This window comes from Notamacropus eugenii, chromosome 2, assembly GCF_028372415.1.
Source record: "Notamacropus eugenii isolate mMacEug1 chromosome 2, mMacEug1.pri_v2, whole genome shotgun sequence".
NCBI classification, from domain to species: Eukaryota; Metazoa; Chordata; class Mammalia; order Diprotodontia; family Macropodidae; genus Notamacropus; species Notamacropus eugenii.
The window spans coordinates 504,682,370-504,701,885 of NC_092873.1; the positions used below are offsets into that span (position 1 = coordinate 504,682,370).

At 51.3% G+C, this 19,516-nt stretch overlaps 3 protein-coding genes across 15 annotated transcripts in view; 2 read left to right on the forward strand and 1 right to left on the reverse strand.

The window, feature by feature from the left end:
• The first annotated feature begins 1,572 nt into the window (after positions 1-1,572).
• On the forward strand, positions 1,573-8,368 carry CFAP144 (cilia and flagella associated protein 144). The gene is made up of 4 exons (XM_072649128.1): positions 1,573-1,773; positions 5,328-5,387; positions 6,898-7,001; positions 8,164-8,368. The coding sequence occupies exons 1-4, from the start codon at positions 1,641-1,643 to the stop codon at positions 8,272-8,274; spliced, it is 408 nt and encodes a 135-aa protein (XP_072505229.1). The 5' UTR covers positions 1,573-1,640; the 3' UTR covers positions 8,275-8,368.
• Positions 8,015-16,981, reverse strand: EBNA1BP2 (EBNA1 binding protein 2). Its single transcript, XM_072649124.1, has 9 exons — positions 16,820-16,981; positions 16,644-16,727; positions 16,268-16,428; positions 15,998-16,121; positions 10,316-10,405; positions 9,821-9,896; positions 9,602-9,692; positions 8,661-8,823; positions 8,015-8,563 (listed from the first exon to the last, which is right to left on the reverse strand). The coding sequence occupies exons 1-9, from the start codon at positions 16,880-16,882 to the stop codon at positions 8,513-8,515; spliced, it is 903 nt and encodes a 300-aa protein (XP_072505225.1). The 5' UTR covers positions 16,883-16,981; the 3' UTR covers positions 8,015-8,512.
• A 12-nt stretch (positions 16,982-16,993) lies between these two features.
• CFAP57 (cilia and flagella associated protein 57) overlaps positions 16,994-19,516 on the forward strand; it is a 54,074-nt gene continuing 51,551 nt past the window's right edge. For 12 of the 13 annotated variants that reach the window (XR_011975763.1, XR_011975762.1, XR_011975764.1 and 9 more), the window contains exon 1: positions 16,994-17,349. Coding sequence is in view for 10 of the 13 variants with exons in the window: in XM_072649106.1 (XP_072505207.1) it covers positions 17,193-17,349 (157 nt within the window). In the remaining 3 variants the exon portion in view is untranslated. The remainder of the gene's footprint in view (positions 17,350-19,516) is intronic. The other variant, XM_072649110.1, reaches the window with a different exon arrangement.

Sequence of the window (19,516 nt, forward strand, 5' to 3'; positions counted from 1 at the left end):
TGTGTTGGGTAGCTTTACTAGGCAAAATATCAATGGGATGGAAGGTATTTCCACATGCCCTCTCGGGCATTTTGCATTGTATAAACTCACTAACTTCTCACCTGGAGGACAGGTGCTGCTGAAAAGAATTGGTTTGAATACAAGCTCTACCACTTAGGAACTTTGTGACTGCAGGCAAATAGCTTTACCTCCCACGGGCTCTCACCTCCTCCTTGGTAAAATGAGGTCCCTGCCCAATCCACTTCCCATGACCCAAGGGCCCCCTCTCTGCTGGTTAGGTTAGGGAAGTAATCCAACAGGAGTGAATCCTGCTCAAGAATGAGCCCTTCTGTGCACACAGGAGAAAGAGACTAGGTCAAAATCTAGAATTCTCTCCCCAGAGGCTTTGATGCATCTACACCAACAAGGTGTGAATGACTCAAAGAAGAGCCAGACACAGGGTAGCTTCGAAGGAAAGGACCATCTCACGAGGGTGCAGCTGTCCTGGCTTCCTGGGGCCAATTCCCATTTTGGCATGCATCTGAGACCCCCTTTTGCCAGGGTGCACAACCTCGCCCAGGGCACTGGAACATGTTCCTCACCAGACCCTTTCCCAGCATCCACCAATCTCTCTGTCTCCCTGTGCCTACCTTGACTAGAAAAATGACTCACTCTGACTTCTTGGATTTCCCCACCAGGTTTCCTTTGGTGCTTTCTAGGTCTGTTTGAAGGAGTTTGGGGAGGAGGGTTCATTGTATTGCGTCCTGTTACTCCTTTGTTGGTTCTTCCTCTATCATAAGTTTTTTCAATTCAATTTAAATTTAAATTCAAAATAACACCCACTGTGTGCCAGTCACTATACTAGGTGATGAAGATACAAGAGCAAAAATTAAACAGAGCTTGTTTACTAGGGGGGGTGTGTGTGTGTGTGTGTGTGTGTGTGTGTGTGTGTGTGTGTGTGTGTGTGTGTGTGTGTGTGTAATAACGTGTATACGTATAGATAAACACAAAATACATAGCAAACAAATACAAGGGATTTTGGGGGGATGACCCACCCCCTGGAAGGATGAGGGGGTGACCACTGAACAAAGCTACGAAAAGAAGTTAGGTATTTCCAGTGTTGAGGTGAGGGCAGGGACCATTTCAAGCCTTCGGGACACCTTAGCAAAGGCCCAAAAAGGTGACGGGGAGTATCGACGGATAAGTGAAGGAATTTCAAAGTGGCTCCGTCGGACCGAAGCTCGGGATAGATGAGAGCGGGAGAGATGAGGCCAGGCATTGATCTGTGATGTAGGGATTTCAGTACTGCAGCTGCCGGCGCTGATGGAGAGGGGTGGAGAGGAGAGACCCGGAGAGAGCCGACTTTTTATTTTTTTATTAATACAGTTAACGAGGGAGGTGGGCTCTGCGCTGTCCCACCCAGTGGGAAGAGGGCGAGGTGAGCCCACCTCGGGCGGTACCGCACCTTTGGAGGACACGTCCTGCGGGAAGGCACCGGGAGGGAGCGCTCGAGCCTATGTGCGGGCCGGGGGGGTGGGGGACAGAGAGGACCCTACCACTGTGGGGGATGGGGCGGAGCGAGCCTGGGTTGCCTGGAGACGGCGTCTGGACCCGCTGCCAACTGAGCCTAGAGGGCGGCGAGAGGTAGCTGGATCCGAACCATGGCGTCTCACGGGCGAGAGAAGGCACCTCCGGACCAAGTGCATCAGAACCAGATCATGTGCGAGATGATCCGCAAGGAGCTTCGGGCCCAGAAGCTGTACACTACCTACCACGTGAACCCCAATCGCAAAGGTGCGCGCCCCCCGCCCGGGGGAGAGGGGGGAGGGCTCCGTTGTGTGGGGTGCACCCAGGGATGGCCTAGGAGAGGAGAAAGGGCCGGAGAATCAGGAGGAAATCACACGAAGGACCCCGCGAACCCCACTAAGCCGGCATCCACGCCGCAGACTAAGTGAAATCTTAGGGTGAGGATGCGCCGACCTGCTCACCAGTGGGCACGGAGGGGAACCCTGAGAGTCGCCGGGGCGGGGATGAAGGGACGAAGGGAGAAGCACCGTAGAGAGCTGGACCTGGAGTCAGAAAGATCTGAGTTCAAATCCTGCCCTGTATCTGTATTAGTTGAGTGACCCTAGGGAAATCTTTCGTCCCCTTTTTCAGTTTCCTCACCTGAAGAATGGGGATAATGTTAACGCTTGCCTTCCAGGGCTGTGCAAGAATAAGATGAAATGATCTTTTGTAACTTTTACAAACCTCAAATGGCCATATTGATACTAGCTATGAGTTATTTAATAATTTAGTATTTAATAATACTGTTATCACTATATTGTAGTACAGCTAAATACGAGCTATTACTACCTCCCCTACAAGAAGAGAATGAGGACAGAACCCAGCTCTTCTCCTGTGCCTCTTCCCCACCCAATGTCAAGCATAGGACCTGGACTCCGGAACTTGTCAGAGATAAATGAAAAGGAGGAAGATCCAACTTCAGGCCCCCAAGTGCCTTCTCATGCCTATCTTGGGGCAGCTAGATACCCACGTGCATAGAGCACTGGGTTTGGAATCAGGAAGACTCATCTTCATGAGTTCAAATCTGGCCTCAGATACTTTCTAGCTGTGTGACCTTGGCTAAGTCACTTAATCCTGTTTGCCTCAGTTTCCATATCTGTAAAATGAACTGGAGAAGGAAATAGTGAACCACTCCAGTATCTTGGCCAAGAAAACCCCAAACAAGGTCACAGAGAGTTGGTACACAACTAAACAACATGCTCATCTTACTGAACTGGGCATGAGGCTGGAGAAATGGTCAAGCACCGCCTGTAAGGCACAAATTGGGGCATCCCAGGGAAGCAGGACTAGGTTCTCCAACCCAAAGAGACAATTTGGAATTAGGGTTAGGGTTAGATGTGGCGCCCCCAGCCCTCCAGATGTGGGGAGGTGGAGAGGGGAACTCAACTTAATAGCTAGTAATTATAAAGCACAATCAGGTTTGCAAAGCACTTTGCATGGATGACCTCATTTGATCCCTAAACTCTGGTGGGGCCAGTGCTATTATCCCCGTTTTATAAATGAGGAAACTGAGATACAGAAAGGTTTCACAGCTTACCTACTACTAATAAGTGTCCGAGGCAGAATCTGAAATCTGGCCTTTCTGACTGCAAAGTCTGAGTCTCTAACCATTGTATAGCTTAGCTACCTGCTTCATCCCTGAAGCCTGACTTTCTCATTCCACCCCAGAGGGCAGTGATTGACATGTCTTTCCTTAAATCGCTCAGGCCAAGCTGTTTGACCTTCATACTCCTCTGTGAACATATTTGTTTATTTCCTTTGCTAAACTGCACAAGGTTTTCATTTTTGTTTCCCTAGTACCTGGAACAAAGTACTCAATCCTTTTTTTTGGTTTTTTTTGTTTATTGGTCCCAGCCCAAGGTTTTATTCTCATAGGAAGCATCCTCCCAAGGCACTGCTTTTCATCTTAGCTCTACAGATCTACCTCCTGCAAGTCAAGGTCAGAGAGAATGTGTCATAAGTGGTACTTGGACTCAGGGCACCTCATCTATTAGGGCTGTGCTCCATCCCCTACACCAGGCCGCTTTCCTTATAACAGTGATTAAATATAGAATCTCAGAGTTTGGAAATACCCATTCTGGATGAAAACATATTGGCTTTCTGTGGTCACTACTTCCTTTTCTAAATATTTCTCAGTCATCTCTCTAATTATATATCTTAGAGTTTTATCAAGAAATCAGATCTTATTGGGAATGTTTTGTGTTTTTCCTTTCCATTTTTCTTTTGTGAAATCTAAAGCTTCCATTTTAGATCATCACAATGAAAAGAGGGTATGGGCTTTAAAAGACAGTCAATAAAGAAGCCTTTATTAAGCACTTACTATGTACCAGGCTGCATGCTAAGCTCTAAGGATACAAAGAAAGATCAAAACCAGGAGAACTAGGGACAGTTATAAAGGCAAGACAATGTGGCCTTGTTATTAGGGATGGCTTCCTGGATATCAGGGGACTTGGACTGGCCTTGAAGGCTGGGTGGGATTTGAATGGTTAGAGACACAGGGGAAGTTATTGCATACAACGCTTTCTGAGTCTCACTTCTGTCTCAGTCTGAAGCTATTTGGGGGAGAGGCACAAGGAATGAATTAAAAGGATATGTTTTGTGGGTGCACAAAAAAGAACCTTTGGGCTTTAAATCCAGTGAGGCGACAGATACGGCTCTATCCCATTACTCTCACTTCTCCAAGAGGGACAGAAAAAGAGGAAATCAGGGCTGGAGTAATGGCCTCCTCCGGTCCTTTTTTTCCAGTTCACACCATCATCAGACTTTGGACAAGAGTAGCAGAACACTGAGCTTAGTCAGAAAACATGGGTTCAAGTCCTGGCTAACCTTTTTGAAGCCTGTTTCTACATCTCTAAAATGGGGATAATACTACCCATGTTGACTACCTCACAGGGTGACTGTGAATCTCAAATAGAATAATGTATAAAGTGGAATCTAAATGTCTGTTTTTATTTCCACCTTGGGAGTGAGACAGGGTTGGAGCTAGTGTGGGTCATGGTTCTCCGGCATTGTCTGTCTGCAGTTCAAACAATAACCTGGCCTTGGACAGAGAAGTTAGCTACGAAGGGAAGGGGAGCATTTGACTTTGTTTTGAGTGAGGGAGGGCTGTGCAGGGTACCAGCCTCACTTCTCCTCCAGGGCCATCTGAATCCAGTGACCAGATATTCATCAGGATGAATGGAGATGACCCAGGATGAGGTGGTTGGGGTTAAGTGACTTGTCCAAGGTCACACAGCTAGTGAGTGTCAAGTGTCTGAGGTGAGATTTGAACTCAGGTCCTCCTGACTCCTGCCCTGGTGCTCTATCCACTGCACCATCTAGCTGCCCTTAGGAGAGTGAGGTACAGGAGAGTTAACCCTGGGCTAACAGGTCTAATATCGTTTCTCTGCATTTCATACCATCACTACCCTGAAGTTGGAGTAGAGACAGAGATAATGTTGAGAAAATGATCCGCTTTCCTATCTGAGCATCATCACCAGGCTTGGGTAGGGTAAGAACAAAGGGCAAGCGATGCTTTGGTGTAACGTTTCTTTCCAGTTCACATCAGGCTTGGGGTGGGAGTAGGGAGATAGGGGAAGAGTTAATGTCAGAATGATGCCTCTCTTGTATTCTCTTTCCAATTTACACCAGGCTTGGGGCAGTAAGAGTGTAGGGTTAGCGCTAGGATAAAACCTCTCTCATATGGTTTCTTTCCAGTTCACACTAGGTCTGGGGCAAGAGTAGGGAGTAGAGAGGAAGAGGCAGTGCTGGGATAACAGTTCTCTTATGTTGTCTCTCTGCAGTTCACACCATCACCAGGAAGCCTATGTCCTGGCATGACAATGTGGAGGAACCTGCAGATGGTAAGAATTTTCTCTCTGCTCATACTGGTGAAGGTGGGGACATTTCACCTGGTAGTCACAAGCTCAGCTCCGTCCTGCCCTGGTGCCTAGGAGCAGCAAGTCGGCAAGCATACAAGTAGTGAGATTCAGGTGTTCGGTAGGGCCCAGACTGGCGTGGCTTGCGTCCAGATTGTAGCCATATGATTTTCAGGTCGGGAAGAGGGAGGGGAAAGAAGGGGTTATTCTCAATAAAGTCCACCTTCCCCTGACTTCTCCTCATTGCACAGGGGTTACCCTGGGTCCCTAAAGGCTGAAGAAGCAGAACAGAGCTTGATGGGGCTGAAGTTGGGCCCAGTGCTGCGTAAATAAATCATAGATGTCATCTACTAGGAGGCTCATCTGGGCCTCCCCTGCAAATAGCGACCTGGGCCCAGGGTCACACGGGGGCAGTGGTGCGTGGGCTACTGTCCAGTGCTTTCACCGACCAGGGCCTCTCTGGGAAATGAAGGCCAAACATTCTTCCTGTGTCATCTTGCATGGGTCAGTCTTGGAAGGACTGAAATGGAGGGTCTGTGGGCACAGAGTGTGAACAGGCGACAACAGATAAATGGTACAGAAGTGGTACTGAGAATGTCATCCATGTAGGACAAAAAAAAACCCCAACACCACCACTGCCGCTGACAGGCTGGTCATGTTGGGAGGCCTTTTTGCCCCAATATCCCACAATGTGAAGACCCTGTGGCCCATTCAGGGAAGGGTATGAATCAATCCGAATTAGGGCAGCTCACATCAATACGATCAGATTTAACGCTGTGCAGGAGGGTGTCCCGTGAGATGAAAGTGCTGCAATAGCAACAGCATTCTAGAGCCTAAAGAAGTTTGGTCACTTACCTCATTAACCAGAGAAGGAGTGCAGCGTATATAATGACCACAGGAGGTGCTCGACCTAAGCCACCTGCCTCCAGCACAGGATTCCTAGACCAAAGCTAGTTCTCCCCAGGGGAAAGAGGCTAATGACTTTGAGCAGGCTAGCCCTACTTAAATCCAATTCAGCAATCCAAGCCAACCTCACCTTCGTGAAGTCATTGATCCTCTTCAAGAACAAAGGAGGAACTGCCCTCACCCTACTGCCCAGTCCACCATTCCCAGCTTGCTCCTTCGACAGACTCCATATAGATCTTGGCAGAAAGCATGGCTGTAGAGCAACAGCCCCATCCATGCCCACTGGTGGAGTCAGTTCCCTCAGGGGCCTGTTACATTTTTCCTTGGACACGATGGAAGACTGTGCAGCAATACAGTTCATATTTAAAACATCCAGGTGCTTTCGTGGACCACAAGCCCACCACAGACCTATTATTAAAATAAGGCTTTCAGTAACAGGTTGAGCATTTTGTTTTCATCTTGGCAACAGGGCGACAGATCTGCGTTTAGAAATGCCAATTTGATGGCTAAGTGGAGGCTAGATTATAGTATGAGATGGGTCTTTTGCCTGTCACATCTCAAAAGCTCCCTCCCTGTCTCTTACCTATAGCCAAGTTCCTCAATATCATTCACTATGCTGCCCAGGGACCCAAGAAGAAATACTCGGAGCCCCAGACAGAGAGCCAGGAAATCGGCTGGGACTCAGAACCTTTGGTGAGTGCTTTAGGGAGCCAAGGGTGGCCTTCCAAGAGGGAGGCCCAAATCTCCACCCTGCCCCCCCATTCACAGCTGACTCCTCACCCTTCCAAGGCCATAGGCCTATGAGCCACACTGGCCCAGCACCACAGAGAACTAGACAGAAGGAAATGTGCTTAATTTATGGTCACACTTTGTTAGACACAAGGAGGAACATAAGCCAGATACTTGGGGAATCACCTTAACATGGCAGGAGGCAGGGGGCTGGATCAGGTAACTTCAGGTCTCCTCCAGCTGCCTCAAGCCAGGGTGTCCAGGTGACAAATGGTAAACTCCCACTTATTAGGAATACCAACGAATAGATGGCAGGGGGTGAAAGTTAAAATTATTTGCAGCATGGGTCCTAGGAGCCTGCACCCCACAGGCAGAGACTAAAGAGACCATGAGAGAGTAACAGGAAAGGAGATCCCCACCCCCCATCCCAGCCTCCAGCAGCACAGATATCACAGAGTTCCCACACACAGCAGGCCTAAGAGCTGGAAGGGACCTCAAAGGTCTGACCCCTCCCACCACCACATCTGATGAGAAAACTGGGGGGGAAGGGAAGTGAAGTAACAGGGCCTGGCTCCAAGCCATGCCCTCAGGCCCCAGATCTCAAGATGAGGTGTCCTTTGTCCTGTCCCTCCCTGACCTCTATCTTTTACCCCCTTATGCTGCTCATCCTTAACAGATGAGCAGCTAAGACACAAAAGAACCCAGTGTTCCACAGAGTTAAGGACTAGAGTCGAAATTTGAATCCAGGTCCAGAGCTCTGACCCCTGCAACATTGCTGAGTGGTGGGTCTCATGAATGATCACTGAGGGTTGAGGCTGCTACTCCAGAGCAGCAGAGAGGCCCATATATCAAGGAAATGGGGCAAGGACATTCTCCCAAGAGGAAGCCCAGGGAGGGGGGAGAGAAGACAAAACAGGCAGAAGGGAAGCCAGGCCTGGGCCAGCTGGAGGCTGCACCCAATTAAACTCAAGCCATAATGGTCCTGACAGTCATTTATTTGCCCTTGCAAAAGGGCATGGACCCCACAGGGGCTATGAATGGATGGGGTAGTTGGGGATCCAGGGGCAGGGCAGCAGGGAGACAGCTGCCTCATCCCCCCATGACTACGTGTTCCTCCTCTCTCTAGATCCCCAGCGAGCGCAGGGACAACAGGATCAATTTTTTCCGCAGCTACAAGGATATCACAAAGTACATGGCGGAGTTCTGGCGCATAAAGGCCAAGCAGGGCTCAGACTAGTGGGGCCAGGGACACTTGGCTCCCCAGTCCTTGGGCCATGTCCCAATCCTCTGAAGCTGCTCACACACATTTTACGCCCCCCCTTCCCACCCCCATCCCCCACCAGCCAGCCAGTGCCACAGGGGTGGCTCACACCCCCCAGTTCCCCCCACTCAGAAAGCAAAGGCAGCCAAGGGATGGCCGTGGCACGAGCCTGCATCCTCTCTCTGTGCCTACTCCTCTGTATAAAAGGTGGCACTTAGCGTGCACGGCTCTTCATCTTCTCTCTTGCCCGTTTTCCAGGTCTCTTCTAAAAAAATAAAAAGACAAAAAGATACCACCCATCTCGCCATGTCCCACTGCTCTTCCCTCCCTCCCGCCGCAGGCCCAGCTCTCAGAGCACTCACATTGGGCAGCTTCTTGCCTGTCTTGTGGGGGCCCCTGCCATGGGCAGTCCGGGCTCGGAAGCCAGACACATCATCATAGCTCTCCCGCGTGTTCCTCTTGCAACCTTTCTTCCTTCCGCCAAAACCAAACTTCTGGTTTTTGTAGCGCCGCTTGGCACTGGGCCTGTAACCAAACACCGCCTCCCCTCAGGGTCTCTCCCCTGCCGGGCTCCAAACCCCTTCCCAGACCCATCCTCTAGCTACACTCCAACCCTGGGATCCCCAACCCAGGCCCTCAGGACCAAACAGAAAATACTGTTTGGCCTTTAAAGCCCTTTCGGACCAGCCACACTTTCCAGAGTAAGGTTCCTCCATGCACTCTACGATCAGTGGCACAGCCTCCTCCCCTCTCCACACCTTTGCACTGGCTGTATACATCATGGCATAACTCAAAACCCACCTTCTGTGAAAGAGCTTTCTCGGCCACAAGGCCCATGCCACCTCACGCTCCTCAAATGCCTTTTCTGAGATTACCTCTCAACAAGTCCACATTCACATCCCCCACTGATCACATGTATCTTTCCTAGTAAAATCTGGGCTCTCTTGAGGGTAAGGAGGGCCTAACAAATACTAAGTGCTAAATAATGCTTGCTGATTAGCAGATCGGCTGACCTATGGCTCCTGCCCCTGGCAGGTGTCTAGGGGGCACAGTGGATCGGAAGACCTGGATTCCCATCTGGCCTCAGATCCAAACTTACATCCTGGCTGTGTGACTCCAGGCAAGGCACTTAAGCCCAGTGTCTTCCACTGCCAAATGGGCACAAGAGCCTTAACTCACTTGACGTAAGTGTGTAAAATGCTCAGCACAGTGCCTGGTACCCAACAGGCACCTCATCAACATTCCCTCCCTCCCTCCCTCCTGTCTCTTGAACAGCCAAAACCAGGAGAAAAGTCAGCCTCACCCCTTCTTCATCTGCTGAGCCTTGGCACCCTCCTCGCCTCTCGAGAGCGATCTTCCATCTCCCTCAAGGAAGTCCAGTTTGTCGGAAAAGCCTGGGTGTACAGAGTGCCCTGGTCAGAAGGGCTGCACACCAGGAGGACCAAGAGTAACCTGAGAAGCAGCCCATGGCAGGGTCCCCTCCTTCAAACTCTCCCCACTCTCCCTCCAGGTCAGCCCCAACCTTTCTGGTACTTCTTGATGGCTGTCATCATCTTAGACTTCTCCCGCTGCCTCTTCTGAAGAACCTCTGTCTGTACCTACAAGAGACACAACCCAGGCCAGTCTAGAAACTCCAACTGTTCCCATTAACTCTACACGGGTCAAATGCGTGACTAGATCCAAAACAGGATTAAGGGGCCAACAGGCCTGGGATGAAGGAGCCCCCCACCCATGGAAACCCCAAGGCTGGGAAGTAGAGATCAAGCTCTCACTTTCTCTTCACCTGATCCAGGGAGGTAAATCTTCAGTCACACCCATCCTGCCCTGTCACCATCCATAGGTAGAGAAACTACCTCCCTCCCCTCCAGCAACATCAGAAAATAGCAATGAGGAGAAGGGGGGCCCCAGGGCCCAGGTCCTAGTCCCATTTACAGAATGGAGGACAGGTGATCAGGCACTTAGACTTGGACTCCCTGGGGTCTGACTCTGGAAGGTAAGCACCTGACCTGCCTCTCACCTTCTTGCCATATTTCCTGAGTGCTCGAAGCTGCTTGGCCTTTTCAGACTTCTCCATGGCGGCCTGTTTCATCTGTAGCTTCTGTCGAATCTAGAGAGAGCCAACAGAGGAAGCTCTGAGACTCTGGCAGTGTCCACCAGTGGGCAGAATGAGGTCTAAAAGGGACAATCTTCTGTTCCTGAGCATCAACAGGAATTGGGTAAGCAAGGGAGTTTTCAGAGGAAAAAAATTAAAGCTATCTAGTCACAGGAAAAAATGCTCTGAATCACTACTGATTAGAGAGATGCAAATCAAAACAACTCTGAGGCACCACATCACACCTACCAGACTGGCTAACATGACAGAACAGGAAGATGATTAATGCTGGAGAAGATGTAGGAGAGTTGGAACACTAATTCACTGTTGGTGGAGCTGTGAGCTGATCCAACCATTCTGGAGAGCAACTGGGAACTATGCCCAAAGGGCTACAAAAATGTGCACACCCTTTGACCCAGCAATATTGCTTGTGAGGCTCTATCCCAAAGAGATCATAGAAATGGGAAAGGGTCCCACATGTACAGAAATATTTATAGCAGCTTTTTTTGTGATGGCCAAGAACTGGAAATCGAGGGGATGCCCATCAATTGGGGAACGGCTAAACAAGTTGTGGTATACAAATGTGATGGAATACCATTGTGCTATAAGAAATGATGAACAGAAAGACTTCAGAGAGGCCTGGAAAAATTTATATGATGTGATGCTGAGTGAAAGGAGCAGAACCAGGAGAACTTTGTGCACAGTAAAATCCAGTCTGTGAGGACTGTTTCTGATAGATTAAGCCCTTCACAGCAATATAAGGACCTAAAACATTCCCGGAATGAAGCAGAACTATTTTCTCTTGTGTCCTGTTCAGTTTTGTTCAGTTTTTCTCATGGTTTCTCCCACTTCTTTCAATTCCTCTATGCAACATGACTAATATAAAAATGTGTTTAACAAGAACATATGTGGACAACCTATATAAGACTGCAAGCCATCTCAGGGAGGAACAGAAAATTTAAAATTTATGGAATGATTGTTGAAAGCTGAAAACAAATAAATTTACCAAAAAAAAAAAAAAAAAGAATTGGGTAAGTACTTGCTCTACACCAGGCCTTGTGCTAGGCGCTGGGAATACAGAGGAAGGCAAAAATCACAGCCACCACCCTCAAAGAGCAATCGTCTGAAGAGCAAAGAATCGCCAACAACACAGGCAGCATTAGGTGGCAGGTTGAGAAGCAAGGGGCGGGGCCGAGAGACGGGAGGAGGGAGCAGCGCCCTCTGATGTCGAGAGCTAGTGCCAAGCAACAGACTCACTGCCAGCGCACTTCTGAAGTAAGCCACCCATCAAGGGCAGACTCGAAAACACTGCTGGACACAGCCTCTGCCCAACTCCTGCCTACCAGTGGGGAAGGGCTGCCAGCCTCTGCCAGCTCCTGCAGAGTCAAATCAAGGGCTTTGGGATCCCCCTCCAGCCCCAGGTTCCAGCCCTGTCCTGTAACATCCAGGCACTTAGTGGAGGACAGCCGGCATTTACATGGCACTTTCAAGTTTGCGAAGTGCTTTGCAATATCCTCTTTATCTGCACCACAACCTTGGGAGGCAGGTGCTGTCATCCCCCTTCGGAGGCAGACTTGTCCATGGCTCACGCAGCACAGAAGTGTCTTTCTGCCTCCAAGGTCAGCCCTGGATATCCTCCACACCACCACCTCTCTGCCTCTGTGCCCAGGTTTGTGGTGCCCCACACTACAGCTGTGGGGAAGCCTATTCCTCGGGTCACAGTGTAAAGCAGGAAGGCCACCTAGTGAGGGTGGGACAAGACAGACCTCTGCCCTCTGCAGTCTACGTCACTCTCCTGAGTTTACTCCAGGCTATGACAGGACCAAGGAGGCATCACTGACCTGGGAGAGGGCAGCCCAGCCTGGCACATAGCCCTGGGTACAGGATCAATCCAAAAGGCGCAGGCTGGGGGAGGTACTGGGGCTGCTTATCACTAAACATTAAGCTTGGAGGAGACCCAGGATCAGGAGAACACAGTGGACAGATTCAGATGAAGCTCAGAGAAGGCAGAAATAGAAAAAAAGGGACCATCTCACCTTGTCAACCACAGGAGATGGATGGGACATGCTCTACAAAGAGCCCAAAAAACCCCTGCAGTACTGACCAAGAACATGGATACAAACACCTACCCCTGAAGGCCAATCGGCCACTCTTCCATAACCAAGATGGACAATGGATGACTTGAGGCCACAACCCTGGGTGTCAGAGGCGGGACTTTGCCCCACTACTCCAGGGCAGTGATAAACCAATTTATTCCATGACTTCATTAAAGATTCCTTCATTAAGCGCCTACTGTGTGCACCAGGCCTGGTGCTCAGCCATTGGGGACACAAATGCAAAAGTAAGCCAGTCCTGGCCTCTGGGGTCCATGTTCTCAGATAAATAAAATAAGGCTATCTATGAAATCAATGCTAAAGGATTGCAGAGGGAGATAGCTAAAACTGGGAACCAGCAAAGGCTGGTGGTACTTGAGTTAAACTTTGAAGTTCCAAGAGATGGGAAAAGGACAGCATTTCAGGCACGAGAGACAACCAATACAAAGGCAAGGAGGCTGTAGATTAAAAAGTGAGTACAGGAACAGGAAGAAAGCAAACAAGCATTATTAAGAACTCATGTGCCAAGTGCTGTGCTAAAGTCTGGGCAAATAAGTCCATGGAGCTATGTGGGACTAAGTAAAATGCAATCTGTCTAGAAATACAGACTAGAGGCCAGATTATGAGACATGTTAAGTGCCAGAGAGTCATTTATGCTGTCTCAGATGCAAGAGGGAGCCGCTGCAGTTTCTTGAGCAGAGGATCAGCACCATGTTCAGCCCTATGCTAGAGGAAGAGCATTTTGGCAGTTGTATAGATAACAAAAAAAGAGGCTGGAGGTAGGGAGACCAACCTAGGGAATGAGAGTTTGCAGGAAGGTTGGGGGGGGGGCAGGTATCAAGCAGGCAGGAGGAGAGTGCTGGGGACTGGATAGAAACATGTATAGATAAGAGCATCACATGCACAGAAACAGCAGGGATCCCCCACCCCTGACCCCATGGGAAAGGGCAGAGAGAAGCCAGGCTCCCCCAGGTACCTGCTCCAGCACCTCCCCTGACCCTCTAGCCAAGATGGAAGGGGGAAGACACAAGGGAAAGAGCTGCTCTGGCCCTGAAGCTGACTGGACTGGGGAGGGGTTTGCTGGCACCCTTGCCAGGCTGCAATGTCACAGGGAGGGGAGAGCCAGACACAGGCAGCACCCACTCTCACCTTCCACCTGGTTCAGACACCGCACTACCAATATTGTTTGTTTCCTCAGTCAAGAACAATGACCCCTGGATTAGAAAGGACAAAGGGACTGATGCTAAGGGGGACCAGGGAGACATCAAGAAAACCTTGGGCAGTTGGGGGGGGGGGGGGGGGGAACGGGACAACAGAAAGAGTGCTGTACCTGGAATCAGAAAGAGCCTATTTGAGTGACCCAGGTAAGTCACTTTATCCTGTCTGCCTCAGTTTCCTCACCTGTAAATTGAGCTGGAAAAAGATGGCAAACCATTCCAGTATCTTTGCCAAGAAAACCCCAACTGGGTCACAAAGAGTCAGACACAACTGACAAGATCGAACCACAACAAAGAAAGCCTCCCTGCCTTCAAGGAGCTCCTATCATAAAATCAGCCATTTTGGGTCAGTGACCCTTGAGATCAGCTAGTCCAACCCTCTCATGAAATGGCGAGGAAAGGAGAGGCCCAGGGAGAATGTAGTGGGCTCACCCAAGATCCCCCAGGGGCCCAGCAGGGCCAGGATTCAAACCCAGAGCCTCTTCCCTAGGTTCAATCTTCTCCACTAGGGTATACCACCTTCTGTGATCACCTGGCCCAGAAAAAACATCTCAGGCTCTCAAATGAACAAATAGATGTGACAGGGCAGGTGGTCTTAGTGAGACTCAGAGGAAGGGAAGCCCCACAGAGCTGGACAATGGAAAACAGAAGCCTGCATGCTATAAAGTCAGAGAGCCTGACTTGGAATTTCCAGCACAAATATAACAAGTGGTGAATACAAAGTCAGTGGGGCTTCATCCAAGAACAGGTCAGGCCAAGCTTATAACATTTCCTTCTGATAAATAAGAGAAATGTGAGTGTGTACATGCACACTGCACATAGTATAATACAGTCCAAATGACTTCACAGCTGCATTTGGAAAGGCACTGAATGGCCTGACCCCAAGAGTCACCACTCAGGGTCTGAGGATACTTGCCTAGAGATGGGGCTGTCCCAGAACTCTGCTGCTGGTCACACACTGTAATGTCCCCAACCCCTTCAGGACAACCCCGACAGAGAAAGCAGCCATGCCCTCCACAGCAAGCCTTTGTGTAGAACTTGAAGGATTCCAAAGCCCTTTCCCCTTCACCTCTTCTGATCCTGACAACCCTGAGTTAGCGGTCTGCTACTAATCTCAACTAAAAGAGACAAGAGTCACACAGCTGGGAAGGGGGGAGTGACGAGGAGACAGGGCTCCAGCAGCCACCATCCCACCTCACTGCTGACAAGCCCCCAAAAGATCTGACAGACTAGAAGCCTAGGCTTCAAAGAGAATAAAGTCTCACAGTCAAGTCACAAAAGTCCAAGATAGGAGGGCGGAGCAAGACGGTAACTCATCCCATGGTCCCCCAGACACTGGGAATGCAATGGGACCAGGTAGCCAAGGTGATCTGTGGTCACACTAACAGACTCAGTGGCCAGGACCAGTAAAGAAAAACTTCTGAACAATAACAGACTGCATTCCAGATGAGAGTGAGTTGTGACTGGGAAACACAACCTTGTTACAAGTTTTCTGGCCAAAGTGAGACCTCTGCTGGTTATGCTGCTGACCACAATGTTTTCCTAGCAAAGGCACAACAAGGTGGCCTCCGAGAACCCTTCCAACTGCAAAATGACTCTCTGAGTTAAGAAGCATCCATCCATCCCTCTGTCTTCTACCCTGGGTCAGATGGCAACTAAAACACTCTGCTCACATTTGGGGGCGAGATTTTAGAAAGGATACAGACATGCGGCCTCAAAACACCATGTAAGAATCAACTGAACCTAAAAAAACTTGGGGGGTCAGGAGAGCTATCTCCAAGTACCTGAAAGAAAAATGAGCCTTCACCTGCCTGGCCCAGGGAGCAGAACAAGGAGAGATAGGGAGAGATATTACAAAAGTAGAAAGTGCCCTATCCATGAGGGGAGTTGATAGTGAGATGAACTGACTCAGGAGAAGGCGGTTCCTCCTCATCCTTACTCAGAGGATGAGCAACCCTGTGGGGGATGGGAGGGATGCCGTAAGAGGAAACTCTCTGGATCTAACAACATTGGGAATGTGCAGCCTACGAGGTCGTTCCCAAACCTGGGATTCTGCTACAGTCCCATAGGAGCCATCAGTCTGTAGGACCTCGACACTCTCCTTTCTACAGAAAAGTTAATTTAATCTCTCAGTGAACTAGTTCCCTGAGGAGCAAAGGGAACCCAGTCCTCCCTGACTCTGAATTCACGTCCAAGAACCAATTTTACTGCAAACACAGCTCCACATGAAAGGCAAACTCCGGGACTCTGCGCTAGAGGTGGGAGGAGCCCCTGCCCAGCCTGGGGCAGACACCCACCTTCTGCATCTGCTGGTCAGACTTGGCCATCTCTGCAAAGTAATCCTGGGGCCTCTTGGTGGGGATCTGGTGCTGGTGGAGCCGGGGCAGCACCGCCAGGACCGCAGCCTGGGCCTGGCGGTAACTGGCAGACAGACACGGGCAGCTGCAGGAGTGCCCTCGGGCTGCCCCCTCCCCACCCCATCCCATCCCAGGCTGCCCCCTCCCCACCCCATCCCAGGCTGCCCCCTCCCCACCCCATCCCAGGCTGCCCCCTCCCCCATAACTTACAAGGTCATCTCCCTACGGAAGTCGTCCTCGGGATCCACGGCTCCAGGCTCCACGAGCGTCTGAGGCGCGGGGAGTTCTGGCGCCGGCCCCACGGTCACGTCCAGCCGCTCCAGCCACGCCAGGTCTTTCCGGAACTCGGCCAGACACTGACCCAGCCCAGCCTGGGGAGAGCTCCCGGTGAGCTTTCGAGGGGACCCTCCGCGCCCCACCCCCACCTACGCGCCCCCAAATCATCCCGCAGACCCAGAGCCCCGCGTGGAGACTCCTCGCTCCTCCCCCGCCCCCGAACGCTCATCCCGTCATTGCGCATGCTCCGAGGCGCCAGGCGCCGCACGTGGAGCCAGAGCGCGAGCCCACTCCAAAACCCCGTGCTCACCACGTCGTTCTGCCGGCGTTTCGGCGCCTCCAGCTCCACGTTGAGCCCCGGTTTAAGCAGGCCCCGTGCGAAGGCCTCCTGCAGCTGCAGGGACACAAGGCGGAGTCAGGGCCGGCCAGGCCCGGGGAGGGACGAGGGGTCGGGGCTGGGTCCCAGGAGGGAAGGGGGCCACTGACCTCGGCGTCCGAGAGCGCCTCCGAGTCCGCCTCCGAATCCGAGCCCGACGCGAGCGCCGCCATCGCTGCTTTCCCTTTCTTTCTTCCGCGAGCCCAGACGCCGCCTGAGCCTCGCGGCTTTGACTTCCGGCGAGACGCTTCCGCTTCCGGCGTGAAGATCCGCCTCTTCCTGTTTACCGTTGCCGTGGAAACACAGGTTTCCTAAGAGAGGCCAAGCCAAAGAAATAGGAGAGTGTGAAAGAGAGAGAGAGAGAGACAGAAGCGGCAGAGGCCAGGGGCGTAGGGCGGGGCCGGGAGGTCGGCGGGGTCACGGGTCAGGGGTCACGGTCACTGTCTCCCCTCCGCAGCCCCGCTCTCCCCTCCCCGCGGCGCCATGAGCACCGTGGTGGCCCAGGCCCAGCACATCTTTGGGCTCCGCGGCCGCGTCGCCAACAACCTCTTCTTCTTCGACGAGCAGATCATCATCTTTCCGTGCGGGAACCACTGCGTGAAGTACAATGTGGACCAGAAGTGGCAGAAGTTCATCCCAGGTACCCCTTGGAGAGGGCCCCCACGCCATGTTCCTGGGCCGCGGGGGCCGCCATTAGCCCCATTCCGCGCGTTGGTCCGCGGCAGCGGGCGCGCTAAATGGCCCGCCAGGGTCTGGGGCAGAACCAGAACCCAGGTCCTACGGCAGCCTCTGATTATCCTAGGCCCACCTCGTTTCCCGGCCCCTCCCATTGGGGGGTCCCGGAGCCCGGCATTTCTCCTCCCGCCTCTCCTTGCAAGGACGGAGCCGTGCAGAAATGCCCCCTCCCCGCTCACCCTGCGGCTGGCATCGCCAGCCCCCAGTGCCGGTGCGGTGCTCGTGGCTGGTGCCCGAATGCGCCTCTCCTTGGGGTTGGGGCAGCAGGGGGCTCCCGTAGAAGCTGCGACCCGGATTGTCCTGTTCTCGGGGGCGCCGCTTTCTTAAATCACGGGGTTTTAAACACGTTAAGATTGTAGTAAAGGGAATTGGATCAGCAAACGCAAAGAAAAGCCTACAACCCCAGTGTGCCAAGGCCTGTGCCAAGCGCTGGGGATACCAAGAAAACCGCCGCTCCTAGTCTAAAGAGGGAAATACCGTGCAGGTGACTTAGTGTAGGCGATATGTGTCTAAACTGGGTGACGGCGCTTTCATGAAGCATTCGCCGCCGGAGGGGCTAGGAAAGACCTCCTTTCCAATGTGGAATTTGTTGTCTCCAAGGAAGGCAGGAAAGTTAGGTTGAGGGGAGGAGAGCATCCCAGGCATGAAGATCTTTGTCTGGTGTGTGAGGGGCAGCAGGAAGGCCGGCTGTGGCTGGACCTTGGGAGCTGTGGAGAGGAGTAAAATTCCTTAGATGTTGACCGAGAGTCTTTGCTGTTGTTGAGTTGTGACCCCATCTGGAGGTTTCTTGGCAGAGATGCTGGAGTGGTTTGCCATTTCCCTCTCCAGATCGTTTTACAGATGAGGAAACTGAGGCAAACAGGATTAGGTGACTTGTCCAGGGTCACACAGCTAGGAAGTGTCTGAGGCTAGATTTGAATCAGGAAAAGACGTCCTTCTGACCCCAGGCCCATACTCTGTCCACTGTGCCACGTAACAGCCCTATGTATTAGTCACAGTGTGTGCTTGATAAAGGCCAGCATGACTGGACCTTTAGAATGTATGGACAGGAGTAAAATTCAAGTCAGTTCATTAAATATTTGTTAAACACCTGTTATATACCAGGCACTGTACTAAGCACTAGGGATACAGAAAGAGGCAGAAGACAGTCCCTGCCCTCGAGGAGCTCCTGATCTAATGGGGGTAGACAGCATGGAAGCATATATGTAAAAAGCAAGCTCTATACAGAATAAAAAGGAAATAATTAACAAAGGGAAGATACTGGAATTAAGAGAAGTTAGGGAAGACTTCCTGTAGAAGGAGAGATTTTAGTTGGGACTTAAAGGGTAAAAAGCCTGGAAAGGTGGAATGGAACCCCCTGGGAAGGGCATTAAGAACCAAACAGAGGGCCTTGTTTGCTCCTTGAGGTAATAGGGAGCCCCTGGGCTTAATCAAATAGGAGAGTGAAGTGATCAGATCTGTGTAGAATGGGAAAGGCATGTCCTATGGAGACTGGCTTTGATGCTCTTGGAATAGTCCAACTGGATGTGGAGAGACCAAACTCAGCTGAGTGTGGCACCTACCTGCGTATGTAGACAAGGGAGGTATCATGGGTGATGACATTGTGCCTGCAGCCTAGGTGACTTCCAAGGAGGGACAGTAGTGGGAAAATTGGGAAAAGCGAAGGGTTTGGGGGGAAAGAAGATGGGCTGTTTTGGACACATTGAGTTTGGGAATGTCGCAAAGGCAGTGGGAGAAACAGGATCGGATGAGGAGAAAGGTAAAGGTGAAATTCTCCACAGAGAGGCTAAAAGAGAAAGAGGGACCAGATAGAGCCCTGGGGGAATGCCCTCTGTCAGGGATGCCAATGACTACCGTCCACCCTTGGCTTCTGGAAAAAAGCTCTTAAACTGACCTTCTCACCCTGACCTTCATGTTGTCCAAAGGTCTGTCATTGTCCCCCTTCCCTCTCTGTGTTCTCCCTTGGCTGTCCCACTCACTCCCATACTGATGCCTTGACCTCCACCAGGGCCCAGAATTTTATCACCAGCTATCCTCAGGCCTCCCCCCCGCCCCCTGACCAGGACCAGCCC

Excerpts from the sequence above, each read along its gene's own strand:
- EBNA1BP2 (XM_072649124.1), bottom strand. The coding sequence starts at position 16,882 with ATGGCGGCGCTCGCGTCGGGCTCGGATTCGGAGGCGGACTCGGAGGCG. Across the intron at positions 16,122-16,267 it reads TTCCGTAGGGAGATGACCTT|TTACCGCCAGGCCCAGGCTG; the intron begins GTAAGTTATGGG and ends TCTGTCTGCCAG. Across the intron at positions 9,897-10,315 it reads TCAGGAAATATGGCAAGAAG|GTACAGACAGAGGTTCTTCA; the intron begins GTGAGAGGCAGG and ends TGTCTCTTGTAG.
- CFAP144 (XM_072649128.1), top strand. The coding sequence starts at position 1,641 with ATGGCGTCTCACGGGCGAGAGAAGGCACCTCCGGACCAAGTGCATCAG. Across the intron at positions 1,774-5,327 it reads CGTGAACCCCAATCGCAAAG|TTCACACCATCACCAGGAAG; the intron begins GTGCGCGCCCCC and ends GTCTCTCTGCAG. Across the intron at positions 7,002-8,163 it reads GCTGGGACTCAGAACCTTTG|ATCCCCAGCGAGCGCAGGGA; the intron begins GTGAGTGCTTTA and ends TCCTCTCTCTAG.